Raw genomic sequence first — 12,392 nt, forward strand, 5'->3', positions numbered from 1 at the left:
ATCTTGCCTTGTATAAATATAGTTCAAGTACTCTGTAATTCAGACAATCCAATTTCAATTCATGAAAGTATTTTTCAGTTCATCTCTTCTACTTTTATCTCCATGATCTTTTCTCACAAACCACAAAGTTCAATTCATCTAAAACTTGACACAATGGCAGGTAAGCATTCTTCTCTCTCTCGCGATGGGTTTTGATTTCTTGCAATGGGTTTTGATTTCTTAATGTGGTTCCAATGTAATCTTACCCAAATGAAAATACAGATTTGATTTCTTGCAATGGGTTTTTCTGTTTTCTCTGAAGAGGAAAGCAAAGAGGAGATCACCTTGATGTAGACTAGAAACATGTATTTATCCTTCTTTGCCATTTGGCACAAAACCCATTCTTATCTAATCTATAGATGATTTAAGCGCATATTTTATGAGGATTTTATTGTGATTCATTTGTGAATATAACATGGAGGGCATTATTGCTAGTGCAGCAGCTGATGATACTATACGTATTTTCGTTTAGAACGAAAATGGTTTGGTAATCCTCATATCTTTCTTTCTGTCTGCTGACTGTTAGTCTGTAATTACTCTTTATTTCTGCAAATCAACAATGAATTACTTGACTCAATCACATAAGCTTGACAAGAGACAAAGAACCCAATGGTCACCTGTTCAACTGGATTATTTTCAAGAGCTACTATTGCCACACCAACTTTTACTAATGCCACACCAATTCCAATTTGTAAATCACCAAATAATTGCACACAGTTGGTGTGGCAATAGTAATTCTCTTATTTTCTCTATGCCTTAGTTTCTCATCAAGCAGTACAATAGTTGTATCAACAATTGACATGCTACCTTAGGATGGTACATTATGCTCCCCCAGCTAATAAATTCGGGAAAGACACCCAATAAAAATGTTGAGAATTGAGCTACCTGTTCATCTTTGGGAGGCTGTTATATCCATTTGAGGTATTATTAGAACTAAAGAACTAGTGTTACGATCTACACAAAAAGGAGAACCTAACCAAATATTGGGAATTCAATATGGAATGTAGATGATGAACCTGAAGTCTAGCATGCTTCATGGACTCTACCACACACCTTGCACATAGTCCACCTTTTTCATAAATTTATAATTTTTGTTTGGTTTGAAGATCTTAAGCTTTTGATCTACAACCCAAACTTGTGAAGTCTTGAACTGCAAAAAGAGATGGTGTTTCTGTTCTGCAACTCTTGGAAATTATGGACTCTTGTTGATGGTTTGACCTCCCTTAACATGTTATGGAGTAGCAGATACAGTGGTAGTTCCATTTCCTCCCCTTTCCTTTTTTAGCTGATTTCTTCACAAAATTTTTATCTAGTTACAAAAAAAAAATATTCTCAATTCTGCAGGTTGATGGACCATCCTATAAGCTGCTTCTGAAGAAGGAAAAGGCCCATGACATGGATGTAAATTCAGTGCGATGGAGCTCCAAGGTATGCTGTTCTTTTTGGAAATAATTAGATACTATGGTTTGTAGGGAAGAGTGGGGGATCGGTTGAATGAATCCATCATCATAAAAGCCTTACATTTTCCTTATCGAAAGAATTTGAGGTCAGCTTAATGAATCTTTCTCTTCCATTGAATTTCATCGTAAGGTCATGTCTCATAGTTAATTCAAGTGTGTTCATCTCTGCTTTCCCTATCTCAAACCTGTCCTTTTTTATCTTCATCTCGCTCTTTTGGATTAAAGTTCCACGTTTCTTCAAAGTTGGTAGTTATTATTTTTTTTTTGTTGCTCATGACCAAACCATCTCAATCGACGTTCCTTCGCCATGTGTTGGATCTACTACATTTTCATGAATGCGTTCATTTCTAATTTTATTTCTTTCCACTCATCCATGTCAGCATCCTCATCTTTGTTACGCTCAATCTACAAAACATGATTTTGGAACTTCCATGACCCACCTGATGTCTCCTCTTTTATTATTATGGTAGTTGATCAAGGAGTTGAATAATATTTTATATAGCACATGCATTGAATAAGCTTCATACGACACTGACTAGAAAAGTGTGGGCATACCCAGGGATGCCCTTTTACCATGAGTTTCTATTATTCTACTTTGCATCTTCTCTATGTTGCTTGCATGAGAGCATCTTCGGTACTTCAACCAAAAGGTTTGAAGTTCAAGTGATGGTAACATCATCAACAATAGCAATTCTAAGCTTTGCTTTGCTGACATGGTTTTAAAAATCGTCCGAGATAACGAGATGACTCTCAACCATGTTTGCATATTCTTCCAATGTCATAAAGGAGTACTTAAATGATGCTTGTGTTGGTTCTTGAAAATTTGGCAGGAAACCCAGCTTCTAGCTTCTGCAAGTGATGATGGGACTATAAAGATATGGGAGTTAGCTTCTTCACCCTGATATGCCAATGCCCTTTACTAACATCAAAGTCATTGTTTCATGGTTTTCCTTATCAGTTATGCATGCCTGATCATGTACTTGAAGGAATTGTGGAAACACTCCTTTATCTAAGTTGCAGCTTTCGAAAATCAAGAATTTAGATTTTATGAAGAAATGTATGCTTGTTATCATACTATCAATAAACGATTGATTGTTTCACTGCTAAGGAATTTTACCTCGCATTGATGTGCATGTATTGAGTCATCTAAACTTAAAAAAAAAATACAATGTCAACAACATAAAATTTCATGAACAGATGTTCCTTTACCATGTGAGTTGGCCATTACTTTACTGCATCCATTTAAAACCTCATATTATCCTACATTGTGGCCACATGTTTAAAATCCCACGCCGCCAGGATAAATATTAGATGGCTGATTTGGATTTCTACACTAGGGCCTTCTTTTGTCCAAGCTTTGCATGTAATAAGCGTTGACAAGCAAAGCTTGTGATCAAAGGATTGATTAAATACCAAGCACTCTTAAGACCATGGTCAACTGAATCCAATTCAAATCAAAGATTTGGTCTAGAACATTTGCAGGACCCCATTAGATGCCCCCAAGTGATTACACTGGAGGGGCTGAGAGTTGTCGGTTTCATCTCAACTTCAACCAAAATCTTTGATTCCAATGAAGCTAAATCGAAGGTGTTCCGAAAAAAGTATCGCTAACAATTAAATTTTCATATATATAATAAAATGAAAACATTGTCTTCATCTATGCTTCACCCCAATTATGGAGAAGCAAAAATTCTTCATAGATCTTCAGCAATCAATTGAAGATGAATTTCCTTGCAAACAATTGTAGACATTAATCAACCCCACCATTATTTTTTATTTAAAAATTGATAAGGGATCTTCAACAATATTACCCATTCATCTGGAGTTCGAAACAAGACAAGAACTTGAATTTCGTGGGGGGTGTTGTTAATCACTGTGAAGGGATTTCAAGTTAGGAAGAGAAACATAAACTTCCAATAGATGTATATTACAAAAATGAATGTGTCAAGCTCTAGGATAGCGTGATCGTCCTTTCCTTTTCAGGAACTCCGGAATCTCCACTGAGCCGCCTTCAGTGAAAGAGGAAGGGCGTCGATTCATCCCAAGGTTGACATCTCCATATACTGACTAATTCCCCTGGAATTTTTACCCAAATCAAGAAAATAAGAACTTTATGAGAAAGAGAGAATAAGAATCTTATGGAGAGAAGGGAGATATCTACCTCGAAATGCCTTCAGTCTCATCTTAGCGTTTGAATCCAGTGGCAATCAGAGTTATGCTAACCTGAATGCAAAGTAATGTCTTTTTTAACTTAGCAATTTAGAAAGTTGCATCTAAATCCAAGATAAAATAGTAGACAAAGCATGTTTGACCACAAGATAACTCCGCAGACCAAAAACTTGGTCATCTAGCACTAACGACGGTCTAACACACAATATGCCTTAGGGAGGTGGACTCGTACATAATCAATACTCCAAAACCCATCGCGAGAGAGAGAAGAATGCTTACCTGCCATTGAGCTTTCCTTAGGGTACACGGCTGGAAAATCACGAAGAGGTCGAGTTGAAAGCCGTTCGTGCAAGGTAGTTGCAGCGAGGAATAGGGAGAGAGTTGCCGCGATTAGAGAGAGAAGGTCGAGAGGGAGATAGTTGCAGCAAGAAAGTCCGAACAGCGAGAGCGTGAGAGAGATGGCCGAGAGGGTTTCAACGACGGAGAATAGAGAGAGAGAATAGAACTCTCTCTCTCTCTCTCTCTCTCTCTCTCTGTGTCTGTGTTTGATTTGAGGATTAATTGATTAAGGAGGTAGGATTAATAAATTGTAAGTTGAAGGATGGCGGTATAAAATAGGATTTTCTTTTTAACTTAAACGTAGATCGTTGTAACATTCAATCTTGTCCGTTCATCGGATATATATCCAACTGTCCAGAAATGTTTGCTAAACCGTAGGGCAATCTGTTAGCCAGCGAACGGGACCCATATATATATATATGGGTCCCGTTCGCCACCCTTAGTTTTACCACACACTTTAACAAACGCGTTTTGTCTTACATGGGTTAGAAGTTTCGGAATGAGCTGATTTTTGGTGAGGATGATCTCTATGGTGAGGAGATCATCCTCACCAAAAATCAGCTCATTCCAAAACTTCTAACCCCATCAAAAATGATTTACAAAAAATGGACGGTCCACGATTTTTCAACGTGTAAACATGGGGCTAAACATTTCGGAATGGGCTGATTTTTGGGGAGGATGATCTTCTAATCATAGGGATCATCCTCACCAAAAATCAGCTCATTCCAAAACTTCTAACCCATGTAGGACAAAAAACGTTTGTTAAAGTGTGTGGTAAAACTTAGGGTGCTGAACATTTCCCTATATATATATATATATAGGGAAATGTTCAGCACCCTAAGTTTTACCACACACTTTAACAAACGTTTTTTGTCCTACATGGGTTAGAAGTTTTGGAATGAGCTGATTTTTGGTGAGGATGATCCCTATGATTAGAAGATCATCCTCCCCAAAAATCAGCTCATTCCGAAATGTTTAGCCCCATGTTTACACGTTGAAAAATCGTGGACCGTCCATTTTTTGTAAATCAATTTTGATGGGGTTAGAAGTTTTGGAATGAGCTGATTTTTGGTGAGGATGATCTCCTCACCATAGAGATCATCCTCACCAAAAATCAGCCCATTCCAAAACTTCTAACCCATGTAGGACAAAAAACGTTTGTTAAAGTGTGTGGTAAAGCTTAGGGTGCTGAACGGGACCCATATATATATATGGGAAATGTTCAGCACCCTAAGTTTTACCACACACTTTAACAAACGTTTTTTGTCCTACATGGGTTAGAAGTTTTTGAATGAGCTGATTTTTGGTGAGGATGATCTCTATGATTAGAAGATCATCCTCCTCAAAAATCAGCCCATTCCGAAATGTTTAGCCCCATGTTTACACGTTGAAAAATCGTGGACCGTCCATTTTTTGGAAATCAATTTTGATGGGGTTAGAAGTTTTGGAATGAGCTGATTTTTGGTGAGGATGATCTCCTCACCATAGAGATCATCCTCACCAAAAATCAGCTCATTCCGAAACTTCTAACCCATGTAAGACAAAACGCGTTTGTTAAAGTGTGTGGTAAAACTAAGGGTGGCGAACGGGACCCTATATATATATATATATATATATATATATATATATATATATATATATATATATATATAGGGAAATGTTCAGCAACAAACATTTTGACAAACATTTTAGCAAAACATTTTTCAAAATATGGGTTAGAGGTTTTGGAATGGGCTGATTTTTGGTGAGGATGATCTCTACGGTGAGAAGATCATTATCACCAAAAATCAGCCCATTCCAAAACTTCTAACCCATCAAAAATGGTTTACAAAAAATGGACGGTCCACGATTTTTCAACTTGTAAACATAGGGCTAGAAGTTTTGGAATGGGCTGATTTTTGGTGAGGATGATCTCCTCACCATAGAGATCATCCTCACCAAAAATCAGCCCATTCCAAAACCTCTAACCCATGTTTTTGCCAAAATGTTTGTTGCCCATATATATATATATATATATATATATATATATATATATATATATATAGATATGTATATATATATATATATATGTATATATATATATATATATGTAATATAGATATATATATATATATATATATATATACATATATATACATATATATGTATATATATATATATATATATATACATATATATACATATATATATATATATATATACATATATATATATATATATATATATATGTATATATATGTATATATATATATATATATACATATATATGTATATATATGTATATATATATATACATATATATATATATATATATATATATATATATATATATATATATGTATACACATACATATATATATATATATATATGTATACACATACATACATATATATATATATATATATTTGGTTCGGATTTCGGATTGGTTCGGTTCTATTATATGCCTAATCCGGAACTGAACCAAATCAATCGGATTTTTTTTTTCGATCCATACCCGAACTGTGAGTGTGTTCAATCCAAGCCAAGCCAATCCAATCCAAAAGCTTCGGATTTGTTCGGTTCTCGGATTTATCCAATCCAATGTGCACCCCTAATAAGCACTATCCCAATAACAAGAATTGGATGTCATTGCAAGGGCCTTGTAAAATGAGCAAGGGTTTTGAGTCCGACTCCAGCTCTGGAAGAAACATATTTTCCATTAAAGTCGATACATATTTAAAACCTTACTTTTTCCACTTTATTATATATATATATATATATAAGGAGCAGTTCAGCAGCCCTAAAGTTTGCCAAACATTTTTCAAAACATGGGTTAGAAGCTTTGGAATGAGTTGATTTTTTGTGAGGATGATCTCTATGATGAGGAGATCATCCTCACCAAAAATCAGTCTATTCCAAAACTTCTAACCCTATCAAAAGTGATTTACAAAAGTTGCACGGTCCACGATTCTTCAATTTGTAAATTAGGGTTAGAAATTTCAAAATGAACTGATTTTTGGAGAGGATGATCTCTTCACCGTAGAGATCATCCTCATAAAAAATCAGCTCATTCCAAAACTTCTAACTTATGTTTTGAAAAATGTTTGGCAAACTTTAGGACTGTTGAACTGCTCCCATATGTGGGAAATGTTCAACGCCCAACCATTTGCCCAACATGTTTTGTCCTACATGGGTTAGAAGTTCTGGAATGGGCTGATTTTTAATGAGGATGATCTTTACGGTTAGAAGATCATCCTCACCAAAAAGCAGTTCATTCCAAAACTTCTAACCCCATGTTTACAAGTTGAAAAATTGTGGACCGTCCATTTTTTGTAAATCATTTGTGATGGGGTTAGAAGTTTTGGAATGGGCTGATTTTTGATGAGGATGATCTCCTCACCATAGAGATCATTCTCACAAAAAATCAGCCTATTCTAAAACTTCTAACCCATGTAGGACAAAATATGTTGGCCAAATTGTTGGGTAAATGGTTGGATGCCGAACGGGACCCTATATATATATGGGTCCCGTTCCGCACCCTAAGTTTTACCACACACTTTAACAAACGCGTTTTGTACTACATGGGTTAGAAGTTTCGGAATGGGCTGATTTTTAGTGAGGATGATCTCTATGATGAGGAGATCATCCTCACAAAAAATCAGCTCATTCCAAAACTTCTAACCCCATCAAAAATGATTTACAAAAAATGGACGGTCCACGATTTTTCAACTTGTAAACATGGGGCTAAACATTTCGGAATGAACTGATTTTTGGGGAGGATGATCTTCTAATCATAGAGATCATCCTCACAAAAATTCAGCCCATTCCAAAACTTCTAACCCATGTAGGACAAAAAACGTTTGTTAAAGTGTGTGGTAAAACTTAGGGTGCTGAACATTTCCCTATATATATATGGGAAATGTTCAGCACCCTAAGTTTTACCACACACTTTAACAAACGTTTTTTGTCCTACATGGGTTAGAAGTTTTGGAATGGGCTGATTTTTGGTGAGGATGATCTCTATGATTAGAAGATCATCCTCCCCAAAAATCAGCCCATTCCGAAATGTTTAGCCCCATGTTTACACGTTGAAAAATCGTGGACCGTCCATTTTTTGTAAACCATTTTTGATGGGGTTAGAAGTTTTGGAATGAGCTGATTTTTTGTGAGAATGATCTCTATGGTGAAGAGATCATCTTCACAAAAAATCAGCTAATTATAAAACTTCTAACCCCTATTTACAAGTTGAAGAATTGTGGACCACGTGATTTTTGTAAACAATTTTTTATGGGGTTAGAAATTTCAAAATGGGCTGATTTTGGTGAGGATGATCTCCTCATCATAGAGATCATCTTCACAAAAAAATCAGTCCATTCCAAAGTCTCTAACCCATACATTTAAAAAATGTTTGGCTCTCTTTAAGGCCTCCGAACGCCACCCTTTTTTATAAACCATTTATGTTTGAATGACAAGAATGCCCTATCATTTTAATGCGTTAATGTTAAATTACTAAAAGAACTCATGTTTAATTTGTAAATCATTAGAATATTATTTCTCTTCCAAAAAGAAAATAATCTTATATAATAAAACATGATGCTGTCTTTCCATAATCTTTATATTTCACAAAGAGTGATTTAAATTCAATCTTCGGCGTATCTTAAGGACTAATTTTAAATTAACTATTTTTTTTTTTCTTTCTTCCCATTTTTCAATAATACCCTTCAAATTTATTGCTTTGCTCTTCTACTCGATTTACAATAATTCCCCTCAAAGCTTACTATTTTTACCTTCAAAGAAGAAGAAAAAGCACGCTGGCAGAGGTAGCCGTTGGAACTTGGGAAAGAATCTGCGCGGTTATTGGGAAGGCATGAATAATGGGGGCTCCATGGATGGACAAAGATAGCACAACAAATGCAGGTTTTCCCACTTTGTCTTACTTGTCAAACCCATTCTATGTACTCTGTCCCCCAAAACACAAATTGAAAAAACAAAAAAACAAAATTTTAGAAAAAAAACTACTTAAAGGATCGTGGCTGAGGGATTTATTTATAAATAGTCACTACATTTTTGCGTGGTAGTTTGATAGGACATTTAGTAAATTTTTTATTTCTCAATGGCCCCTTGTTATTGGAGAACTCGTTGCTTTTTTATTTATTATTGAGTTCACTAATTTTTATTTATTGTCGAACTGAATGCTTTTTTATTTAGTGCCGAGTTCACAATTCTTATTGTCGAACTTACCACTATTTACTGTTGATAAAAAGTGGTGAACTCAACACTCGTAAAATAAACCCATTTTCAATTTTCGAATTTTTTCGACTAAAATAAATGGAAACATTGACTAAAAACTTGAGATAATGAATTGTTTAGATGATTTCAACCCCAAAGAATCATTCTTGATTGACTTTCATTCAAAAACTAAGAAAAAAGGTAGAAAAAAAAAAAAACCTTACTTTTTATATACATCTTCAAAATATTTAAAAAAAGAAACCTTGAAAATAACTTCTTCCTTTTTAAATCTTTCCGATGAAATGGAGTCCCCAAAATTCAATTGAGATGTCAAAACTCCAAATTTGTTGGATGAAAATGATGAGTTAGAATGGTTAGGACATTCAATCGTGAAAAATCTAGGAGATGAGGTCCAGAGACTATTAAGAAAAGAAAAGTTTACTAAATGAACTATTAAGAGACTGCCTAAAACTTAAGGATTACTTAAAAAAAAAGTCTCTCCATCAGGGTCCATTAAGTAATTTTTCCAAAATTTTATATAGGATTGTTTTGTCTACATCCAAATTTCTATCCAACCATTTGTTATTTGTGTAGATAAGCATCTGATATTAGGAGGGCTACTAGTCAATTAGTTTCTTTCTCTTCGAGCACTTTTATTGAAAAAAAAAAATTAAAAATACTCCGACAATTAAGTCGGCGTGAAATTTTTTAAATTTTAGAATTAAAGATTTTGTACTTTCTTTCACTCAAATAGTTGTTATGTATAGATTATTGGGAATCCTTACAATTTTCAAGTATGCACACTTGTTCTGAAATCACCATTCAGGATTGGCCCTTAGCATACTTGAGATACTTACCACATGACAATTCACTTATATTTATGATTTGCTATAAAAGTTCTTCATCGCTCCTATATGGATGTGATATCAAGTCTCTAGATGAGTTATTGCATGATGTGGCACGTGTTGGATTTTTATCAAACTAGTGCTAGTTCACACATTCCTTTAAGATGTTTATCATTGCTTGTTTAAGTCATGAGATAATCTCGGGATTGATTTCGAAATGTGAATTGCCATGTGTTGCAAAATATCATAATAATAATTTTCGACAAATTGGCCACTATATGTATGTGTGTGTGTGTGTGCGCGCGCGCGCACCAACTTCTTTATTGATATGAGGAGATGACTTGGGCTAACTATGCTACCCAAGTCTTCTTGGGTATGGATGATTGTGGATTTGTCAATTTATTTCCTTCACAGTATTTTTTAGAGTCATGTTGGAGTGACCTCAAGATTGTATCTCATATCGCACTTTCGTGATATGAAAGTGTATAGGAACCATATCTTAAGGTACAATCTTGAGGCCACGTCGGGAAAGTACGATATGAGGTACAATCTTGAGGCCACTTCAGCATTACTCTACTTTTTATATATCATGAAGAGACCCATGATTGAAAGATCATCAACCTTTCTTCCCAACAATTACTGCCATTAAGGGGTCTATCAATGGATCCAATCCAAGTCATATTAGGGTGATCTAGGACCAATCTAATCAGGATTGTATCAGAACCATTTTCATATCAGGTTTTTATTGGATATCGATATTAGGAACCAAAATTTGTTCTGATGAAAATCGGATGGGTTCAAATCGAAAGATCTAATTTAATACACAACATATAAATAAACTTCACATATTTAACATAATTTACGCACTTTCTCATATTTTATCAGAGCATAGTTAATCCATAATAGATCCGATGGATTACTTAACAACATCATTGTCAAAACCAAAATCCTTGATCCAAATCCAATGTTATCGGAATGGATCAAAATTGGATCAAATCCAATCCATTTACAACCCTAATCCAAAGTCCCTAATACTCCCCTCAGAGTAATTTTAATTATTTACACTGAATATGCGATGCTATATATGTATAATATTCTGTAAGAAAAAAAATCATTTATTTTAAAATAAATGTCAATTTAATATATTTTTTATTAAACTCGTTTGAGTCAACTCGTGAAATGTTATATATATATATATATATATATATATTTATGCAGTTAAAAGTAGGTAATTGAGGAAAAAATATATGTATACTTTAATTTTATATTTTATATATCTAACAAATGTAAATCAGACCAACCAAATTAAACTAGGGTCGCACTCCAGTCGGACAAATTTTTGGTCCAACGATCAGTCCAATTTTTAAAACTTTACCTATCTTATTTACCTAACTTAACTAACTCCGGTTCTCTTGGAAAAGTTCTATTTGAAGCCACACAAAGTTACCGTTAAAGGACTGTTTCAACTGTAATTGATTGGCAAAGCCCATTCCTCTCATAAATGGATATATCGACACTTAATCGCTATAACCTCATCATTCCCACTGTTTTATCTTCTAACATTAGCTTCAATCCAAAACCTTATCTCAACATCACAATTTGATTTCTGCTCAAGAAAAGAAGGAAAAAATGGACACAATCCCAAATTTCTTCTTCCTCTTCCTCTCCCTCACCCTCCAACCTTACCAGGTCTTGGCCATGAATGACGCAACCAGTGTTGATCTGATAACCCAAACTTGCGAGCACTCGGTGTACAAGGACCTATGCATCGAGTCTCTAAAGTCGGATCCAAGAAGCCAAAAAGCAGACCTTAAGGCCTTAGCTTTGATCATGATCAATGTCGCGGTTAGCAATGCAACCAACATGTCATACTACATTAGTGAGTTTCTTAATAAAACAACAGATTCCTTCATTCAACAATGCCTGAACGATTGCTCGGAGAATTACATGGATGCTATTGATCAGCTCGAAGATTCGCTTGGAGCTTTAGATTCTGAAGGTTATAGCGATATTGACGCTTTGGTGCAAGGAGCCATGTCCAATGCTGAGTCTTGCGAGAATGGATTCAAGGACCAGTCAGGCCATAAGACCACGTTGACTGATGGGAATGTGGTTTTCAAGCAGCTATGCAGCAATGTGTTAGCCATCACCAATCTCTTGGCCAGAATTTGAATCTTCTACATTTTTAAGAGAGCATTCATTGGCACAGTTATAATTATGACACCAACTAAATTCAACATTTGGTGTGTTATGAACAAAATTAGGTATAGCAATATAATTTTTTTAAGAGCTTTTATTGCCACATTTAACCTTAATTTGTAACACACAAAT

At 34.9% G+C, this 12,392-nt stretch overlaps 1 protein-coding gene and 2 long non-coding RNA genes across 4 annotated transcripts; 2 read left to right on the forward strand and 1 right to left on the reverse strand.

Annotated features, from left to right (window-relative positions):
* The first annotated feature begins 157 nt into the window (after nucleotides 1–157).
* Nucleotides 158–2,632, forward strand: LOC147396050 (uncharacterized). Of its 2 annotated transcripts, XR_015180726.1 has the most exons (3): nucleotides 158–1,292; nucleotides 1,384–1,467; nucleotides 2,330–2,632. It is a non-coding gene; the product is annotated as an uncharacterized LOC147396050 (long non-coding RNA). The 2 variants fall into 2 exon arrangements; XR_015180725.1 differs by having other exon boundaries at nucleotides 158–1,467.
* A 592-nt stretch (nucleotides 2,633–3,224) lies between these two features.
* LOC147396051 (uncharacterized) lies at nucleotides 3,225–4,206 on the reverse strand. The gene is made up of 3 exons (XR_015180727.1): nucleotides 3,948–4,206; nucleotides 3,661–3,722; nucleotides 3,225–3,575 (listed from the first exon to the last, which is right to left on the reverse strand). It is a non-coding gene; the product is annotated as an uncharacterized LOC147396051 (long non-coding RNA).
* Nucleotides 4,207–11,690: 7,484 nt separating this feature from the next.
* Nucleotides 11,691–12,233, forward strand: LOC147396052 (putative invertase inhibitor). Its single transcript, XM_086449784.1, has one exon. It carries the CDS (start codon nucleotides 11,691–11,693, stop codon nucleotides 12,231–12,233), a length of 543 nt encoding a protein of 180 aa, XP_086305910.1.
* The last annotated feature ends 159 nt before the right edge of the window (nucleotides 12,234–12,392 follow it).

This window comes from Akebia trifoliata, chromosome 8, assembly GCF_017979445.1.
Source record: "Akebia trifoliata isolate Shusen 1 chromosome 8, ASM1797944v1, whole genome shotgun sequence".
Lineage (NCBI taxonomy): Eukaryota > Viridiplantae > Streptophyta > Magnoliopsida > Ranunculales > Lardizabalaceae > Akebia > Akebia trifoliata.

Coding starts and splice junctions, on each gene's coding strand:
- LOC147396052 (XM_086449784.1), top strand. CDS start 11,691: ATGGACACAATCCCAAATTTCTTCTTCCTCTTCCTCTCCCTCACCCTC.